The 21,763-nt window shown below is 45.7% G+C and overlaps 1 protein-coding gene across 4 annotated transcripts in view; it reads left to right on the top strand.

The window, feature by feature from the left end:
- Positions 1-21,763, top strand: part of LOC142249959 (P-selectin-like) — a 1,135,883-nt gene that overhangs the window by 412,713 nt on the left and 701,407 nt on the right. For all 4 annotated transcript variants that reach the window (XM_075321989.1, XM_075321986.1, XM_075321988.1 and 1 more), the window contains one exon: positions 13,135-13,242. In XM_075321989.1, the coding sequence (XP_075178104.1) occupies positions 13,135-13,242 (108 nt within the window). The remainder of the gene's footprint in view (positions 1-13,134; positions 13,243-21,763) is intronic.

Here is a 21,763-nt window from a genome sequence, read left to right as displayed (position 1 = left end):
TGCCGTCCGTGCCAACCCCCCTTGTTAGGTAGGGATGGCAGGGGCAGCACATGGGGCCAATCCATCCATATGTTGATAGAAACAAAGAAGGATCCAAAGGATCATGTTTCCAAGTAACAATGAGATGAAGCTGCTTCCACTGAAAATTGAATCTTCTCCAAAATTTATATATACCGTATTTTTCGGACTATAAGGGTATGTGCGCACGTTGCTTTTTACCTGCTTTTTACCTGCTTTTTTGCTGCTTTTTCTTCTGCGCTGTTTAATGCCAAAATGGATGTGTTCTTCTATTCAAGCAAAGTCTATGGGAATTTGGGTTTCTTGTTCACACTATGTTGTTCAAAATGCTGCCTTTTTGTGGCAGAACTTTGGTCAAAAACTCAGCTTTGCAGTGCAAAACCCAAATGGCAAAAACAATTGACATGTTGCTTCTTTGAAAAGCTGAGTTTTTGACCAAAGTTCTGCCTCAAAAAGGCAGCATTTTGAACAACATAGTGTGAACAAGAAACCCAAATTCCCATAGACTTTGCTTGAATAGAAGAACACATCCATTTTGGCATTAAACAGCGCAGAAGAAAAAGCAGCAAAAAAGCAGGTAAAAAGCAGGTAAAAAGCAACGTGCGCACATACCCTAAGACACACCGGACTATAAGACGCACCCTTGTTTTAGAGGAGGAAAAAATAGAAAAAAAAATTAAAGTAAAAGAATGTGGTCATGACACACTGTTATTTTACTGCTGACAGTGTTATTGAGGTAATAATATCCCCAAATTCTACCTCATATCCCCCATTCTGGGTACCTTCCAGGTATATATGGCCCCCATCGTGGAATATGTATGTCCCCCATCATTATATGTGTGATCCTCCAATCTGGTGTGTGTGTGTGTGTGTGTGTGTCTGTGTATATATAGTTATATTGTGAGTGTGCGTGTGTGTGTGTGTGTATATATATATATAGTTATATACTGTGTGTGTGTGTATATATAGTTATATACTGTGTGTGTTTGTGTGTGTGTGTGTATATATATATATATATATATATATACAGTTAGGTCCAGAAATATTTGGACAGTGACACAAGTTTTGTTATTTTAGCTGTTTACAAAAACATGTTCAGAAATACAATTATATATATAACTAGAAGGTGGCCCGATTCTACGCATCGGGTATTCTAGAATTTACGTATTGTGTAGTTCATGTATGATTTTTGTTATATATATATATATAGATGTTGTTGTGTGTAGTTACCAAGTGTTTGTGTAGGGCGCTGTACATGTTCTGGGTGTGGCGGGGGGTGAGAGCGGTGTTGTATGTGTGTTGCGTGTGTTGCGTTGTTTGTGGAGCACTGTGTGTCTGTAGCGTTGTGTGTGTGTGTGTGTGTGTTGTGCGGTTTGTGTGTGTGTGGTGTGTTTTGGGGGGAGGTATGTTTTGAGCAATGTGTGTGTTGTGCGGTATGTGCGTATATTTGTGTGTGCTGCGTTGTTTGTGTGTTGGGTGTTGTGTGTGTGCAGCGTTGTGTGTGTGTGTGGGTGTCTGTGTAGGGCATTGTTTGTGGTTCCTATGCTGCGCATTCCCAAACGTGCTCCATCCGCCATGCTGCGCACTCCCAAACGTGGTCCATCCGCCATGCTGCGCACTCCCAAACGTGCTCCATCCGCCATACTGCGCACTCCCCATCGTGCTGCATCCCCCATGCTGCGCACTCCCAAACGTGCTCCATCCGCCATGCTGCGCACTCCCCATCGTGCTCTATCCGCCATGCTGCACACTCCCAAACGTGCTCCATCCGCCATGCTGCGCACTCCCAAACGTGCTCCATCCGCCATGCTGCGCACCCCCCATCATGCTCCATCCGCCATGCTGCGCACTCCCAAACGTGCTCCACCCGCTATGCTGCGCACTCCCAAACGTGCTCCATCCGCCATGCTGCGCACTCCCAAACGTGCTCCATCCGCCATGCTGCGCACTCCCAAACGTGGTCCATCCGTCATGCTGCACACTCCCAAACGTGCTCCATCCGCCATGCTGCGCACTCCCAAACGTGCTCCATCCGCCATACTGCGCACTCCTAAACGTGCTCCATCCGCCATACTGCGCACTCCCCATCGTGCACCATCCGGCATGTTGCGCACTCCCAAACGTGCTCCATCCGCCATGCTGCGCACTCCCAAACGTGCTCCATCCGTCATGCTGCGCACTCCCAAACGTGCTCCATCCGCCATGCTGCGCACTCCCAAACGTGGTCCATCCGCCATGCTGCACACTCCCAAACGTGGTCCATCCGCCATGCTGCGCACTCCCAAACGTGGTCCATCCGCTATGCTGCGCTCTCCCAAACGTGGTCCATCCGCCATGCTGCGCACTCCCAAACGTGCTCCATCCGCCATGCTGCGCACTCCCAAACGTGCTCCATCCGCCATGCTGCGCACTCCCAAACGTGCTCCATCCGCCATGCTGCTCACTCCCAAACGTGGTCCATCCGCCATGCTGCGCACTGCCAAACGTGCTCCATCCTCCATGCTGCGCACTCCCAAACGTGGTCCATCCGCCATGCTGCGCACTCCCAAACGTGCTCCATCCTCCATGCTGCGCACTCCCAAACGTGCTCCATCCTCCATGCTGCGCACTCCCAAACGTGGTCCATCCTCCATGCTGCGCACTCCCAAACGTGGTCCATCCGCCATGCTGCGCACTCCCAAACGTGCTCCATCCGCCATGCTGCGCACTCCCAAACGTGCTCCATCCGCCATGCTGCTCACTCCCAAACGTGGTCCATCCGCCATGCTGCGCACTGCCAAACGTGCTCCATCCTCCATGCTGCACACTCCCAAACGTGGTCCATCCGCCATGCTGCGCACTCCCAAACGTGCTCCATCCTCCATGCTGCGCACTCCCCATCGTGCTCCATCCCCCATGCTGCGCACCCCCCATCGTGCTCCATTCCCCATGCTGCACCAGCATCAGCCTCTCTGCCCGCAGCATCAGCCTCTGTGCCCGCAGCATCAGCCTCTCTGCACACAGCATCAGCCTCTCTGCACACAGCATCAGCCTTTTCTGTCCCTAGCATCAGCCTCTCTCCTCCCAGCCTACCCCAGCCTCAGCCTCCCTCAGCATCAGCCTCTCTTCTCTCAGCCTTCCCCTCCCAGCCTTCCCCAGGATCAGCCTCTCTCATCCCAGCATCAGCCTCTCTCCTCCCAGCATCAGCCTCTCCTCTCTGTCCCCAGCATCAGCCTCTCTCCTCCCAGCCTCCCCCAGCATCAGCCTCCCCCAGCATCAGCCTCTCTCCTTCTAGCCTCCCCCAGCATCAGCCTCTCTCCTTCCAGCCTCCTCCAGCATCAGCCTCCCTCTCCCAGCCTTCCCCAGGATCAGCCTCTCTCCTCCCAGCCTCCGTCTTCCCAGCCTCCCCCAGCATCAGCCTCCCCCAGCATCAGCCTCTCTCCTTCCAGCCTCCCTCAGCATCACCCTCTCTCCTTCCAGCCTCCCCCAGCATCAGCCTCCCTCTCCCAGCCTTCCCCAGGATCAGCCTCTCTTCTCCCAGCCTCCGTCCTCCCAGCCTTCCCCAGCATCAGCTTTCCCCTCCCAGCCTCCCTCAGCATCAGCCTTCCCCAGCATCAGCCTCTCTCCTCCCAGCCTCAGCCTCTCTCCTTCCAGCCTTCCCCAGCATCAGCCTCCCTCCTCCCAGCCTCAGCCTCTCTCCTTCCAGCCTCCCTCAGCATCAGCCTCCCCTTCCCAGCCTTCCCCAGGATCAGCCTCTCTCCTCCCAGCCTCCTTCAGCATCAGCCTTCCCCTCCCAGTCTCCCCTAGCATCAGCCTCCCCCTCCCAGCCTTCCCCAAGATCAGCCTATCTGCTCCCAGCCTCCTCCAGCACGCCGTGCTCCTCTGCCGACACTCACACACACCCGATCGCATACACTCACCCACACAACCGATCGCATACACTCACCCACACAACCGATCGCATACACTCACCCACACCCGATCGCATACACTCACCCACACCCGATCGCATACACTCACACACACCCGATCGCATACACTCACACACACCCGATCGCATACACTCACACACACCCGATCGCATACACTCACACACACCGAATCGCATACACTCACACACACCCGATCGCATACACTCACACACACAGACACTGACGAAATCGCACATACGCGCTGATACTCACAACATCCGGAGATATCACATGCTTCTGGCCATGTGATCCTCCGTCAGGTCCTGGAAGCTCACAGCACAGTATCGCCGCCGAGAAGCAAGCGATATCCCAGGATGTTGTGAGTATGTGGATGCGATGTGATGTGTGTGTGAGGGTGAGTGTGATCTGATGTGTGTATGTGTGTGTGTGTGCTGTTATGTGTGTGTGTGCGTGTGTGTATGTTCCGCCGCTGCAGGACCTTGATGTGTGGATGCGATGTGATGTGTGTGTGATGTGTGTGTGATGTGTGTGTGAGAGTGAGTGTGAGCCGGTGTACGCTGGTAACTATGATACACATCGGGTAACTAAGAAACCTTAGTTACCCGATGTGTATAATGGTTACAAGCTTTCACGGCCTCCGTCAAGATCCCAGCATCGCAAGGTTATGTCTGGCGCTGTTGGGATCCTGACGGAGCCGGTGTAGAAGCAAGCGATATCCCAGGATGTTGTGATGTGTGAGGTGTGTGTGAGAGTGAGTGTGATCTGATGTGTGTGTGTGTGTGTACTCACCTGGGAATCGGAGCTCCGTGTCAGTTGGGCCAGAGCGAGCGTGCATTGCGTGAGGGGGGCGGGGCCTGCAGAGAGCCGGGGCGAGAGGCCAATCTGTGTGGGGGGGCGGGGCCATGGTGAGCCCAGCGGCCAATCAGCTTTGTGTCACCGTAAGGACACAATTTCGGAGCATGACAGACAGACAGACAGACAGACAGACAGACAGACAGACAGAATAAGGCAATTATATATATAGATATGGGCTGAAAGTGCACACTCCCAGCTGCAATATGAGAGTTTTCACATCCAAATCGCATAATGGGTTTAGGAATCATAGCTCTGTAATGCATAGCCTCCTCTTTTTAAAGGGACCAAAAGTAATTGGACAAGGGACTCTAAGGGCTGCAATTAACTCTGAAGGCGTCTCCCTCGTTAACCTGTAAACAATGAAGTAGTTAAAAGGTCTGGGGTTGATTACAGGTGTGTGGTTTTGCATTTGGAAGCTGTTGCTGTGACCAGACAACATGCGGTCTAAGGAACTCTCAATTGAGGTGAAGCAGAACATCCTGAGGCTGAAAAAAAAGAAAAAATCCATCAGAGAGATAGCAGACATGCTTGGAGTAGCAAAATCAACAGTCGGGTACATTCTGAGAAAAAAGGAATTGACTGGTGAGCTTGGGAACTCAAAAAGGCCTGGGCGTCCACGGATGACAACAGTGGTGGATGATCGCCGCATACTTTCTTTGGTGAAGAAGAACCCGTTCACAACATCAACTGAAGTCCAGAACACTCTCAGTGAAGTAGGTGTATCTGTCTCTAAGTCAACAGTAAAGAGAAGACTCCATGAAAGTAAATACAAAGGGTTCACATCTAGATGCAAACCATTCATCAATTCCAAAAATAGACAGGCCAGAGTTAAATTTGCTGAAAAACACCTCATGAAGCCAGCTCAGTTCTGGAAAAGTATTCTATGGACAGATGAGACAAAGATCAACCTGTACCAGAATGATGGGAAGAAAAAAGTTTGGAGAAGAAAGGGAACGGCACATGATCCAAGGCACACCACATCCTCTGTAAAACATGGTGGAGGCAACGTGATGGCATGGGCATGCATGGCTTTCAATGGCACTGGGTCACTTGTGTTTATTGATGACATAACAGCAGACAAGAGTAGCCAGATGAATTCTGAAGTGTACAGGGATATACTTTCAGCCCAGATTCAGCCAAATGCCGCAAAGTTGATCGGACGGCGCTTCATAGTACAGATGGACAATGACCCCAAGCATACAGCCAAAGCTACCCAGGAGTTCATGAGTGCAAAAAAGTGGAACATTCTGCAATGGCCAAGTCAATCATCAGATCTTAACCCAATTGAGCATGCATTTCACTTGCTCAAATCCAGACTTAAGACGGAAAGACCCACAAACAAGCAAGACCTGAAAGGTGCGGCTGTAAAGGCCTGGCAAAGCATTAAGAAGGAGGAAACCCAGCGTTTGGTGATGTCCATGGGTTCCAGACTTAAGGCAGTGATTGCCTCCAAAGGATTCGCAACAAAATATTGAAAATAAAAATATTTTGTTTGGGTTTGGTTTATTTGTCCAATTACTTTTGACCTCCTAAAATGTGGAGTGTTTGTAAAGAAATGTGTACAATTCCTACAATTTCTATCAGATATTTTTGTTCAAACCTTCAAATTAAACGTTACAATCTGCACTTGAATTCTGTTGTAGAGGTTTCATTTCAAATCCAATGTGGTGGCATGCAGAGCCCAACTCGCGAAAATTGTGTCACTGTCCAAATATTTCTGGACCTAACTGTATATATATAGTTATATACTGTGTGTGTGTGTGTGTATATATAGAGTTATATACTGTGTGTGTGTGTATATATAGTTATATACTGTGTGTGTGTGTGTATATATGATCCAACCACATCCAGGTGTACAGTAATGCCTTTATACTATACTAGAAGGTGGCCCGATTCTACGCATCGGGTATTCTAGAATTTACGTATTGTGTAGTTCATGTATGATTTTTGTTATATATATATATAGATGTTGTTGTGTGTAGTTACCAAGTGTTTGTGTAGGGCGCTGTACATGTTCTGGGTGTTGTCTGGGTGTGGCGGGGGGTGAGAGCGGTGCTATATGTGTGTTGCGTTGTTTGTGGAGCGCTGTGTGTCTGTAGCGTTGTGTGTGTGTGTGTTGCGCGGTTTCTGTGGGTGTGGTGTGTTTTGGGGGGAGGTATGTTTTGTGCAATGTGTGTGTTGTGCGGTATGTGCGTATATTTATGTATGCCGCGGTGTTTGTGTGTTGGGTGTTGTGTGTGTGCGGCGTTGTCTGTGTGTGTGGGTGTCTGTGTATGGCGGTGTTTGTGGTTCCCAGTGTGTGTGTGGTGTGTTGTGTGTGTGTGTTGGGGGAAGGTGTGCACCTCCCATCGTGCTCCATCCCCCATGCTGCGCACCCCCCATCGTGCCCCATCCCCCATGCTGTGCACCCCCCATCGTGCTCCATCCCCCATGCTGCCCACCCCCCATCGTGCTCCATCCCCTATGCTGCGCATTCCCCATCGTGCTCCATCCCCGATGCTGCGCACCCCCCATCATGCTCCATCCCCCATGCTGCGCACTCCCTATCGTGCTCCATCCCCCATGCTGCTCACTCCCCATCGTGCTCCATCCTCCATGCTGCGCACTTCCCATCGTGCTCCATCCCCCATGCTGCGCACTCCCTATCGTGCTACATCCCCCATGCTGCGCACCCCCCATCGTGCTACATCCCCCATGCTGCGCACCCCATCGTGCTCCATCCCCCATGCTATAATAGTTCTCCTATTATACTCAGAGAGGAGCATAATAGGAGGACTATAATAGGAGGAGTAGTCCTGGGGGGAGAGGAGTATAATGCCGGCTCCCTGCACATGTGTACCGAGAGCCGGTGTACGCTGGTAACTATGATACACATCGGGTAACTAAGGGACCTTAGTTACCCGATGTGTATAATGGTTACCAGCGTTCACCGGCTCCGTCAAGATCCCAGCATCGCAAGGTTATGTCTGGCGCTGCTGGGATCGTGACGGAGCCGGTGTACACTGGTAACTATGATACACATCGGGTAACTAAGGGACCTTAGTTACCCGATGTGTATAATGGTTACCAGCGTTCACCGGCTCCGTCAAGATCCCAGCATCGCAAGGTTATGTCTGGCGATGCGTGCGGAGGGCCGGGGTGAGTGGCCAATCCATGCGGAGGGCGGGGCCAGGCCGAGGCGAGCGACCAATCCGTGGGGGGGGCGGAGCCGAGGCGAGCAGCCAATCCGTGCGGGGGCGCGGGGCCATGGCGAGCCCAGCGGCCAATCACCTTTGTGTCACCGTAAGGACACAATTTTGGAGCAAGACAGACAGACAGACAGACAGACAGAATAAGGCAATTATATATATAGATTATTTATTTCCTTACTTGTACTGATGTGCTGCTCGCCATGCTTCAGTTTGATCCTGGCATTACAAACAAAGTCTCCCATATCTCAAGGACCTGCAGTGATGTAATGAAGAGGCGGGGCACGGTGCCGTTCTTCCCCACCCCTCTTCATTACATTACTGCAGGTCCTGCTGTTATGAGAGACTTCGTTTCTAGAGCAGAGGCAGGAACAAAGGGAAAGTAATTTGAGCCCTCAGCACAGAGACTGCGGCTGTGCTGTGGAGGTTTGCCGATCTGCACTTCCCCCGGCCAGACATAACTGCAGCGGCACCCTGCTCCCTGCCTCCTAAACAGGGGACACACAGTCTCCCCAGCCTCTGCAGGAAGCCGGCGTCTGGAGCTCCTATGTGTGACCGCTGTTTACATTAAACAAGTATTCATTAGCTGCTCCTCACACCCGCTGACTGCAGAGAGAGGTGGGCGGGGAGCAGCTAATGAATATTCGTTTACTTTAAGCAACGGGCACACGTGGTTTCTCCAGCCGCTGGCTTCCTGCAGCAGCGATCCTCCCTGCCTCCTGTGATCCCACTCCACAGCGCGGACTCCCCACAGCTCCCTACAAATTTGGAGGAAAAAAAGTGCGTCTTATGGTCCGAAAAATACGGTATATAAGGACAAAAATGGTTCTAAATAGAATGAAAAATATATAGTTAAAATCACAATAAAAAAACGTAAATTAAAAACCACAAAACCCTCCCCTAATAACATACAAATATTATATCTAGAACTTACAAAAAGGCCCCAAATCCCATGTTTTCAGTTAGGCCCTGATGACTCAAGGTTCCCAATCTGAATATCCACCTACTCTCCACACGGACCAATGCTTTCGCTAGATCTCCGCCCTTAAGCCCATGTTTACTGCATCAATTCCCCTAAATTTGAGCAAATGGGGGTTACAACTATGTTCTCTCTTGAAATGTCTGTGTATTGGTTTAAGTTGTGATTCATCCTCCCAAGTTTTGGCTTTTATTATATCACGGCAATGTTCCTGTATCCTAACTTTAATTTCCCGTGTTGTAAGGCCCACATACACCTTGTTGCATGTGCATTGGGCATGGTAAATTATACCTTTTTTGAGCATGTGATATGTTTCCGAATATCAAAAATTCTAGATCCATCATGATTACAGAATGATTTAGTTTTGATTGTATTCGCACATGCCTTACAGAGGCCACAAGGAATAAAGCCTGCCATAATAGATCTACTGTCTTTTTCCTTCTTCTTCTCGAAGTGGCTATGTATTAAGCTATCGGGTGATCTTCTAGCCACTATAGAGGATTTTGTAGATAACATTTCTTTAAGATAGGATCTGAATGAAGAATATTCCAATGCGTTTTCAAGATGTTAGTCATCAATTGCCATTGATTATGATAGCCTGTGATGAAACATACCTGATCATTCAAGTCCTCTTTCTTTTTGGAAATAGGGTTATACAGTAGTTGATTCCTGGAGGTTCTTATAGCTCTTTGATATGTTCTTTTTATCCATGTCTTACTGTATCCACGGTCCAATAATCGTTGTGATAGATCCTGTGATTGTTGGAGAAATTGGGAATCATCGAGCAAATTCTCTTGACACTAAGAAATTGCCCTGTGGGTATGCCCTTGATGGTATTTTGAGGATGGGAAGAGCATGCATGTAGCAAAGTGCTTGTTGCTTTTTCCTTCCTAAAAACCATTGTGGATAATTTTCCATTAGGCAAAGTGTCAATCAAGATGTCCAAGAATTAAATTTTACGACCAAACATGTATGTTAATTTTATGTTTTGATAATTTTGATTAAGGAGACTTATTAGATCATGAAGTTCCAAGATTGTACCATCCAAGATAAACAGTACATCATCTATGAATCTCATCCAATTATGTACATTATTTATACCCGGGATGTCATTGTTAAAGAAGATTCCTCTCTCCCATGCACCCATGAATAATTTTGCATAGGAGGGGGCACATGATGCCCCCATTGCAATCCCCTGTGTTTTTAAATAGATGTTTTGGTCGAACGTAAATAGGTTATGAGTGAGGACAAAGTCCAAGAGAGCAGTGAGAAGCCTTACCATAGATTGTTTAATGCCACTATTCTCAAGAAAGATTGTCACCGCCCTTATACCATCAGATTGTCTGATAGAGGTATACAGAGATTCCACATCGGCCGTGACCAAGATCATATTTTCGTCCATTTGTAGATTATCCAATTTACATAAGACCGATATGGAATCTCTGATATATGATGGTAACTCAAAAACCAAAGGTTTCAAAAAATAGTCAATTATGGAGCAAATCACCTCACATAATCCTCCCTTACCAGACACTATTGGTCTTCCCGGTGGGTCATGAATATTTTTATGTATTTTAGGTATCAGGTATAGGGTAGGTAGTTTAGGATGTAGTTCATCAATAACATCTACCATTTTTTTGGGGAATTATACCATCCTCAAATGTCTGCATCAAAATGGAAGTAAGTTGATCCTTAAATTCTAGTAGAGGGTTATATCTCAATTTAGTGTAACAATTCATGTCATTGAGTTGTTTATGGGCCTGTTTAAGGTAGAGATCATTTGTCCACACCACCAGATTGCCCCCCTTATCTGCCAGGTTAAACTGTACATCATGCCATGTCTGAAGCTTCCGAAGAGCTAGTTATTCTTTTCTGTTCAAATTAGAGGTTCCTCTATAGTTTTATTGGCTTTCTAACTCCTCTGTTACTACTTTGATGAAAACATCAATAGCTGGAACCGTATTTAATGGCGGAAATTTTTTGGACTTTCTAACTAGAGATATGGGGAACTTACTTGTAGTGGTGTCTTCATTCTCATCAGATAATTGTTGTAATGTCTCAACAGCTTCCAATTCCGCTTTTGTATCAAAAAGGGTAGTCTCCTCTGGCTTGGCATAATATCTTTTAAACAGGAGTTTTCTTCCAAAAAGATGTAGATCTTTTACAGTTGTAAAGAGGTCTGGTGAAATAGATGGAGAGAATGAGAACCCAGAGATTGTCCCCATGTGTTGCCCCTGCCATCCCTACCTAATAAGGGGGGTTGACACGGACGGCACATGGGGCCAGTTAATAATGGATTTATTGATAATATATTTATATGAAAAAAAGTATTTTTTATGTAAATGATTTTTCTAATTGTAATTTTATTTTCATCAATTCATCTATTGCATGTAATGATACATATGTATAGCTTTTATGTAATCAATTATATTTATGTTTTTCACTGTACTCATATATGAGAGCATTTACGTCACTATTTTTGTGTCTTATTGTTCATTGCACAGCTTCATCTTAGCATTATTTCTCTCTATCAGCACAGTCCACATATTGTGTTCACTATTCCTAATCATTAGAACGCTATAATTCATATATCATGGATATTTCACACATACAATGTACATTACATAAATAACTAGTATTATATTCAAGTTTCACTAGTACACTCTGGTTTAACAATAGCTTTAATATTAATATTTATTATTCACATATATATTAATATATAACACATTTATTTATTAATTTATGGATATTGTGAATTTTATGAACTTTATATTTGATTATATTTATTAATATATTTAATGTACCTAATGTAGTTACGGTAATCTAAGAAATTCATTATTGATGACATTGAGCTATATATTTTGTAAAATATGCTTTGTAAAAAATATATATATAGAAATCGGATGTAATTTTAGTTATCTGGTATGGTGTATATTGCAAACCATGAAAAACATTCTGAAATATGAGGAATTTTTGTGTAACAAATTGTATCTATTCATGATTGAATTATTTTCAAGTATTAAATATAAGGTACATTTGAATATCATTAAAAGTCACGTTTATATGGCTGTTCTTGTGAGAATTCCTCTCACTAGGGTGTGCGCATGTCAGAAGAGTCCGGAGCTGCGACTTCTACTTGGCGGCTAATTCTGATTCCACACTGCTTTCGTTGTCATGTGACTAAAGGAACGCAGTGTGCGTTTCATTGCCGCTGAGCGGAAGTCATTTTCATTCAGCAGCTCCGTCTCTCTGATGATGCGCCGTACAAACCCGGTGAGCGCAGTTTATTATAATGAGCAGCACACTATAAAAAGACCACTGCCTCCCATCCTAACATATGCCCCTGAAGAAGAAGTGGCGAAACACGTGCTGGGGTTGCAGGATGTGTCTCTGTGTATGTCACTTAATATATGCTATATTTATGCGTTATTTGTGACTGAACAATCATGGATCTAATGATCTAAGACTAGGCAGTCTTTATATACTCGGTGAAATGGTTTGGAGGACTTAATTGATATAGTCCCATCATTTTTATCTGAGGAACTACAAGTTTCAGGTTAAATATGCAACATTCAGCTAATTAGGCACTTGTATTATGCTTGTAATATTATGAACAATTGTGTTAAACTGCATGATTGAAACTAGTGCTTTTGATGTTTATTTAGCACTAATTTTTCAGTTATGCCCTATGTACAAACTGTCATATTGATATATGCTGAAATACTTCATAACACTACTCTGACCTATGCAGTTGCCTGTTTTTGACTATATTCTTGTTACTCATTTATATGACCTTTTCCATGTCCTGGGTTTATAGTGTTGAATTAAAACAATTTTTATGATATTTTTTCAATAAAAATCTAATTTTTAACATTTAATTGATTTCATCAGCTTCTTATAATCTGAATAATTTTGTCAGATTATTGTGTTTAGCTGTATTGTAGAAGCTTTACCACTTAGGTGGGGAAATATGTATTATCTTTGGCAAATTTGTGAGTTATTTATCATATTTTAGTGTATTCTTGGTTTTGGGTTTTTTTAACTTCATTAATACTTCATTAATACTTTTTTCCAATCTGTCTCTTTCTCATTGTCCAATATCGGTGTTGTATGCTTGAGTTCCTATATTAAAGTAAAATATTTTAGAAAATTATAACCTTTTTGTTATTATATTTCTTTACAGTCAGCTGCAAAGATTTGTCTTGCAATAAACATGGAGATTGTATGGAGACTGTAGAAAATTACACCTGTAACTGCTGGCCAGGCTTCCATGGAGCAAACTGTAAAAATGGTAATATTCAAATGCAATATGTGCATCCTAACAATAATGTCATTTTACTAAATACACTTATGCAGTGGGATAAAAAATTTTAAAAATCTTTTTTAAGAATGTCAAAGCGAAACACCATTGAGGTAACAATTAGGGATGAGCAGACCCATGGTTGTTCGGATTTACAGTTTTGCCAAACGGTAATTAAAAGTTCGAATGGATACTTGAACTTGACCGGGGACCCCAAACCGCATAGAAGTAAATGGGCACCCGAACTTTAGTGCTGAATATGGCTGTAAAATGGTCATAGTAAGTTCTAAGTGGCTGCAAAAGGAAGCAAAAAGAGACACTTGCCCTGCACACAAACGTGGATAGGGAAAGAACTTATAGGGGTTCTGTCACCATAGCAATCATGGTTAAATAAGAAGTAAATTAATAAAATAAAAACTTGAAGTACCGTGGGATTCATCCAGGGAAGTTGCTACTGCCTTTTCTCCCCTTTTTGGCCCGTTTGCCGGCAGCGTGGACCAAGTGAGATGGCTCCAGGTTTGATCCCCTTATGGGCCCCCTCGTTGCTGCTGAGGCTCGGACTCTAGATGGTTGGTGAGGGACTTGTAGTTCCCCTCACCGGCAGGTTTAGCAGGTAGTTAAACTTGAGCCTGCTCTGGAAACCTGTATCCCGTTCGTGCCTAGCCACCAGGAGTCCCCGTACTCGACCGACTGACTCCCTCAGCGTCTTTCTGACTGACTGATTGGTAACTGTTCTCCCCCGCTAATGGCTACTCCATGTGCAGGGTCTGACTAGCGTGCGTGCGCGCCTGCGTTTCCTAGCAACCTCGCTCCCTGCTACCAGACTGGCTCTCCTCCTACTTTCCTGACAGCCGCTGCAGTTTAGCTTCCAGCCCCTCCGCTACACCCCTTGATGAAATGTGGAGGCAAGCCCCCTCTTGGGTCATCCCAAGGGTCCCCTCTCAAGTTGTGAGAGACCTGGTTGCTATGTGTCTGTGAGTACACACCCTATTCCAGCCTTTAGGATTACCTGGAAGTACTGTCCCAGCATGGGTGCAGTACTCAGTGGTGCCTGACCAGGTCAGGGGCGCCACACTTACATAGCCTTCTTTTCAAGTTCCCCCACAAAGCCAAAATTTGAAGAGTCCTGCCACAGAGCCTGTTTTCAGAGTTCCCCCAAAGAGCATACAGAACCCCTTTAAAATAATATAGTTTAAAAAGAAAAATAATAATCTTGAAACAGAAGGCAGAAGTCCAAGTGGAGGAGGAGGTTGAGGGGGATGTGGTCGTATAGGTGGAAGAGGTGAAGAAAGAAAAGGTGGAAAACACTGTTTTTTTGTGGGGGATTTTTAATTTGGGGAGATCTCAAACATTGGCTGTGGCAAAAAGAATGAAAAAACTGTAATGGAGTATAACGATGGCTGGGTGTTATACTATCCACGCCTGGTTAATTTTAATGAATGTGAGCTTGCCTCACTTTGGCTGTGGCTGTGGACAGGTGGATGCGTCTGTGTGTGATCACACCCCTTGCCATGCTAAACACATGTTCCGACAGTACACTTGTCACAAGGCAGCAACATCAATATGTAAAGGTGAAGCTCAGGCCAGGTGTCCAATTTGGAGACCCAGATGTTAAATTGGCAGACCGATCACTCAGTACGTGGAGATGTGTAGATACATATTTTCCACCATGTTGTTGAAACACTGCCTTCTGCTAATACAGACCATATCAGATGGTGGTGCTGGATGTTGTAGTATGCTGAGGACGTTTTACCACATTTCGGCCAAGGTAACCCTACCAGCTGAGATAGTACCGGTGCCACAGCTGCAGTGGCAACTAGAGATGAGCGAACCTTTCAAAGTTTAGTTTGTCAATCTTTGACAAACTTCCCGATGTTGGCTGAATGGTTCCCTGAATGATACACCGAACATTTTCAAACAGCTTTGGATTCAATGGGCAGCCAAACCAAAGGCAGAGAAAACATCTTTAGGGCAGTTAAAAAGCTTCCAAAACAGAATAAAATACTTTTTTCAGTGAAGCCACACTGTTTTGGCATAGCTATTGGCTTTTTAGACTATTGACATAAGAGATATTCAGGTGGATATTGGGTGCTCCCACACCCCTGCAAGTACAGACAACACACAAGTTGTAGACCCATCTTGGAGTCTTAATATTTAAAAACATTTCAGTCAGACAGCAGGACAATAGCACCAATTGCCCCATAGTGTCTTTGCACAGCAGTCAGCACAGGATGTGTCCTGTCATTTCCCTTTTTAAAATCAAGAGGTAAATGAGTGACAGGATTATGCCTCTTGCTCCCTTACCTCTGCCAGTACAGACAAAACACAACTTGAAGACTCATCTTGGAGTCTTGATATTTAAAAGACGTTCAGGCAGACAGCAGGACAGTGGCATCAGTCGCCCTCACTCATTGGAACATAGAGTCTTTGCACAGCAGTCAGATAGCATGCAAAACACAGAATGTGATGCAGCATTTCCATTTTCTTTAAATCAAGAGGTGAATGAGTGATGGATTAGCCCTCTTGTTCCCACACCCCTGCTAGTACAGGCAAAATACAATTTTGAAACCCTACTTGGAGTCTCCACATTTTCAAAAATTAAGGTCAGATTACAGGAAAAGTGGCAACAATTGGCACAGACTACAAATACTCAAACAAAGCAACATGGATACATGAGACTGGCCCTGTAAAAAGCCCTGAACCATAATTTCTACCTTCACCAGAGACAGCAAGTTGACAGACGTGGGTTTAGTGCTCCCAGTCCTCTTGCACTACAGGCAAAAGACAGTTTAGAGACCCTACTCTCCAGATTTCCAAAATATAGGTCAGAGAACAAGAAAAGTGGCAACAATTGGCACAGACTACAAATAGTCCAATGCTGCAACATTGATGTGTGGGACTGACTCTGTAAAAAGGCCTGGGGTGGCAAAGTGATTGCACATCCATGACTTGTTCATCTTGATGAATGCTAAGCAGTCTGCATTTTCAGGGGACAGCCGGATGCGCTTAACTGCCAATACATCGCCAGCAGCGCTGAAGACACGTTATGAGAGAACGCTGGCTGCCGGGCATGCCCAAACTTCCAAGGTGTGACTGGCGAGCTCAGGCCACTCTTTACTTTTTGAAGACCAAAATGTCAAAGGTAAACCCCCTACTATGGCATCAATATTGTGCTCTAGGTACTTCTGCACCATCCTCTCCAGTGGTTCACTATGTGTCAGTCTTCTACTCTGTTCTGCTAGTGCATTTGATGGTCTAAAAAAATGTGTGCCAAACCTCACAGAAATTGCTTCTGCCACTTAAACTGCTGCTGCTAATGTTTATGTGATGATAACATGACGTTCCCATGGTTGTAATTCTAGAACTGTGATGCACGCAGTGTGCCTCACTGCTGTCTTGTGGTGGATTTCTACTCTGCACATGTTGCAGTAACTGTGACGGCACAGTTGAAGGACCTCTGAATCCTCCTGCACAGTTTAAAAATGGCTACAAATATGGTTAGCGCTGATGATGCCATCTTCAGCATCACTATTCTGGTCTTCTACATGTTGAAGCACACTTTGAATAGTTTGCGGGAGGTGGTGGTGGTCCCAGAGGAAGAGGAGGAAGGAGAGGAGGATGAGGAAGGGATACCATTTTCTGTAAAGTCCAGACAGTGTTCGCACAGGCTGGTGTCATGGGAGAGTGGAGTCCATTGATTTAGGTGGGCTCATGGTAACAGACAAACTAATAGTGAAGGTGCAGGAGCTGAGAAACAAATGGAGGATGAAGAGGTGATGGGTGCAGAAAACTCAGAAGATGAAGAAGATATTGATCCCATCTCTGCTGTCCATGGTTTCTGGGAGGAGATGGAGGAGGCAAGCTTGAGCATTGCCCCGCCACCAACACAACATGGACTTGGAACTCATGGAAGCATCTGACAGTGCTGACTAGAGTTGAGCGCGGTTCGTGGTTCGTGGTTCTCCAGTTCGCGGTTCGAGTGATTTTGGGGGCTGTTCTAGATCGAACTAGAACTCGAACTTTTTGCTAAAGCTCGATAGTTCTAGTTACGTTCGAGAACGGTTCTAGCAGCAAAAAGCCAAGCTAATTACTAGCTGGCTTTCCGATGTAATACTGTAAGTCACTCTGTGACTCACACTATTATGAAATTTCAGCGTATAGTCTGCGGGAACAGCGCGTTCAGATCACTGCTGCTGAGATAATGGCGATCGCCATTTTTTATTTTTTTTTCCTTGTCTTCCTTCCCTAAGCGCGCGCGTGTAGTGGGGCAGGCCAGCATGTCAGCCAATCCCAGACACACACACATCTAAGTTGTCTTTTAGCCAGAGAAGCAACAGCATGTGTGATAGGATGTCCATGTCACATGTCCCTGCATTATAAAAACGGGTATCTGCCCATCAGGACGCCATTATCTGCCTTCTGCGTCTAGGTCTCAGTCACCGCTGGCGTAGCTCCTGTCTCCGATACTGCTGTGTATGCTCTACACACAGCGCTACACAGAATAGGGATAGAAGTTTCTTTTAGCCCTAGTAAGGGATAATAACAGCAGGCTCAGAGCCATAGGTGACAGTCAGGTCCATGGAAACAGATTTTAACAGCTACAGATAAGAGCGTCTGTGTAGCTAAGGTCAGGGACTTCCTCGCTGCATTTCACCATTAGGAGGGATATAAAGTGAGGCTTCCTTTCCTCTATACAGACCCACAACCCTGCCACTGTACCCTCCAGCTCTTTGCACACTCAAGCTCATTGTTACTAAGCCATTATACTAGCACACACTGATGAAACTTAGTGGCATCCTAAAAGTGGCTGTTGTACTCCATTATTGTCCCACTGGTGCAAAGATATTTGCAGCACCACTGCATCGCACACTCAAACTCATTTTTACTAAGCCATTATACTAGCAAACACTGAGTAAACTTGGTGGCATCCAAAAAGTGGCTGTTGTGCTCCATTTGTGCCCCAATGGTGCCAAGCTATTTCCAGCACCTCTGCATTACACCCTCCTGCTCTGTTTTTAATAAGCTATAATAATAGCAAAAAATGCTGCAAGTTCGTGGCATCCAAAAAGTGGCTGTTGTACTCCATTTGTGCCCCAATGGTGCCAAGTTATTTCCAGCACCTCTGCATGACACCCTCCTGCTCTGTTTTTAATAAGCTATAATAATAGCAAAAAATGCTGCCAGTTAGTGGCATACAAAAAGTGGCTGTTGTACTCCATTTGTGCCCCACTGGTGCCAAGCTATTTCCAGCACCTCTGCATTACACCCTCCTGCTCTGTTTTTAATAAGATATAATAATAGCAAAAACTGCTGCAAGTTAGTGGCATACAAAAAGTGGCTGTTGTACTCCATTTGTGCCCCACTGGTGCCAAGCTATTTCCAGCACCTCTGCATTACACCCTCCTGCTCTGTTTTTAATAAGATATAATAATAGCAAAAAATGCTGCCAGTTAGTGGCATACAAAAAGTGGCTGTTGTACTCCATTTGTGCCCCAATGGTGCCAAGCTATTTCTAGCACCTCTGCATTACACCCTCCTGCTCTGTTTTTAATAAGCTATAATAATAGCAAAAAATGCTGCCAGTTAGTGGCATACAAAAAGTGGCTGTTGTACTCCATTTGTGCCCCACTGGTGCCAAGCTATTTCCAGCACCTCTGCATTACACCCTCCTGCTCTGTTTTTAATAAGCTATAATAATAGCAAAAAATGCTGCCAGTTAGTGGCATACAAAAAGTGGCTGTTGTACTCTATTTTGTCCCCACTGTTGCCAAGCTATTTCTAGCACCTCTGCATGACACCCTCATGCACATTTTGCAATACTATTTTTATTGCAAACTCAGGGAATTCCTTGCTGCATTTCATCATTTGGAGGGATAGAAAGTGAAGCTTCCTTTACTGTCCTGGTACACACAGAACACGGCCACTGTACCCACCTGCCCACTTTTGCCATGCTATTTAATTTGCCCAAAGAGCTGACACTTTTTCTGCCATACTAAAATTGTCTGGAATACTAAGATATTGTTCCTTTGCTGCCAAGCAAGGTACAACACCTGTGCATTCTACACTCCTTTCCATTTGTGGAACGCAATAATTAACTGCAGGTAGTCCAGCCAATCTTTCACGAAGGTGTGGGCATGGATATAATGTTTCCTTCATCCAATGGTGGTTCTCTCGATGTCTGACAGCTCAACAATACCATCTGTTTGCACTTAAAAAACAAGTGACGACCTGCCAATCACACTCCCGCTTTCGGGTAACGGGGTGGAAGTTCAGTGTGAAAAAGCATGTGTGACTGCTGTCCCCACAGTCACAGAGGATGAAGAGCACGCAGATGCACGTGATGGGTCAGGTGGTGGTTGCACAGCCCCGCTAGGCCGCATTGTAGCACAGTGAAATTCCCTTTGCGACATGCTTCATTTTAAGTTTTGTATTTGGTGGAATCCACAGTATGCAGCAAAACCACGCAACATGAAAAGCGCTGTTTGCAGTTGGGTTCATAAATGATTCTTTCACTTTCCCAAAAACAAACAATAAAAACCATGCATTAAATTGAAATAATAGAACAATCTATTCAGTTGCCTACTGGTTGCTAAGCCCTCTGCGTAGCAGCAGTAATTGTGTGTTTGTGTGTTTGTGTGTGTGTGTGTGTGTGAAGACAACTTACTAGTGGCGCATCACAAGAGCTTCCCAGTTATCTACCTAAACATAGACCAAACACATCACCCACCCTGAATACCCTTGTTAGCTGAAGCCTCACAGATAAGGCAGGTGATAGTGTGAATGCAAATTACACAGCTCTGCAACACAGTCATATAAATATTGAAAAGCAACATTCAATGCAAACATGTGTCGCTGTCCCTCTATGATTTAAACTGTACGTGACAATTTGACAGTGCAGAGGCAGCAAGTGTGATTGTCTATATAGTCGTCCTACCCAGAACAGATATGTGTTTTCATAATAAAACAAAGTGTTGCATGCACGCATTACTGTCTGGGCACAGCCTACCGTACCCGGGTAATGTGATGTCCAGTTGCCATAATTATTATTATTATTATTATTATTATTTATTATTATAGCGCCATTTATTCCATGGTGTTTTACAAGTGAAAGGGTATACGTACAACAATCATTAACAGTACATAACAGACTGGTACAGGAGGAGAGAGGACCCTGCCCGCGAGGGCTTACAGTCTACAGGGAATTACAGACTTTACGCTCCTATCATGGTTAACAGTATAGACAGCACCGGAAGAATGTTGGTCTGTGGCACAGGATGCTGCTCACTGGCGTTACGGTACTCCTCACCAAACTCCACAATGACTCCCCTCACAATTGAACGAAGAGTTTCCGCAGTTGCTCCTTCCTGTGTGCCGATTTACCCCAGCCACAGCCTAACTCCAGTGTTTCGCCAACTGAGTATGCTCTGCCTGACTGTGTCATTCCTGAGGCAAAGTCTTAATTTTGGGCTACAGCGCATGCTCATTTGGACTGTGCCTGAGTCATTCTGTGACCTGCGGCTCAACACACTTACACAGGGCCCTGGTGCTTGACTCACTCTCGGGAGGCCACTAAAACTAACTGCACCCAACATCAGCCCCAGGTGTCCCCTTACACTGCAGTGGCGGTCGCCTCTGACCGCAATACCGAGAGTGGCGTCACGAAAATACATATAAAGAAGCAACCTAAGTGTGACCAGACTCTTCCTCCACGTGGAGTCCCTGAAGGTAATGCACCAACACGACACCTGTGGGGCTTCACACTGACTGAGAAAAGCCTCTTTGCACAGGTACTTGCACTCCGTGCCAGGTCCAAGTCCTGTGTTGTGCCTAGACAGCATGCTGAAGCGGATAGTCTTTTTTTCAGAAACTGTATTTCATGCTACTGAGCATGCTCAGGCACTTACTGCATCAGAGGCTAGGTCGGATAATGAACTCTTTGGCCCTGCCCCTGATGTGGGGGGCCCATATAGACCACAGGGAATCAGGTGTCCTGACAATTTGGCCAGGCCACTCCCAACAGGCTTGCAGAGGGCCTCTCCTATGACTTGTCACCTCATTGTTGTTGGTGAGACGATGACTGTTGAGGTGTTTTGGTTGTGGCAGCCATGAGGTCATCATTCAAGTGGCGGTTCAAAATAGGACGCTAGTTATGCCACTCATGACGTGTCACTCTGCTTTTGTCTCCAGGAGGTGCATTGTGGTCCACCCTGGTTTGGTGCAGACCCAGGTTATAAAAGGGGCTGGAGCCAACAAGAAGGTGCCCAGTCTTCTATTATGCTCCAAAAGAGCACACCTCCATGTGTTGAACCCATTGCGGCTTTAGGCCAGAGTTAAGCAGGGATAGGTCATCGATGCAGGCCTCCAACACAGTTGGTAACGCAGAACGTTTAAGAACAGCTCCTGTCCTACCAGTCCTGCTAGTGCAGCCCAGTGGCATAAACAGGCCTGCTGCTGCTGATGCACCTGCTGTCCACAGGTGTGTCCCCTACGCACACGGACAGCGTAACCAATG

The sequence above is a fragment of the Anomaloglossus baeobatrachus genome, chromosome 8 (assembly GCF_048569485.1).
Source record: "Anomaloglossus baeobatrachus isolate aAnoBae1 chromosome 8, aAnoBae1.hap1, whole genome shotgun sequence".
NCBI classification, from domain to species: domain Eukaryota; kingdom Metazoa; phylum Chordata; class Amphibia; order Anura; family Aromobatidae; genus Anomaloglossus; species Anomaloglossus baeobatrachus.
Note: the sequence above shows the minus strand (reverse complement) of the source record. Positions and strands in the feature narration are given on the sequence as shown.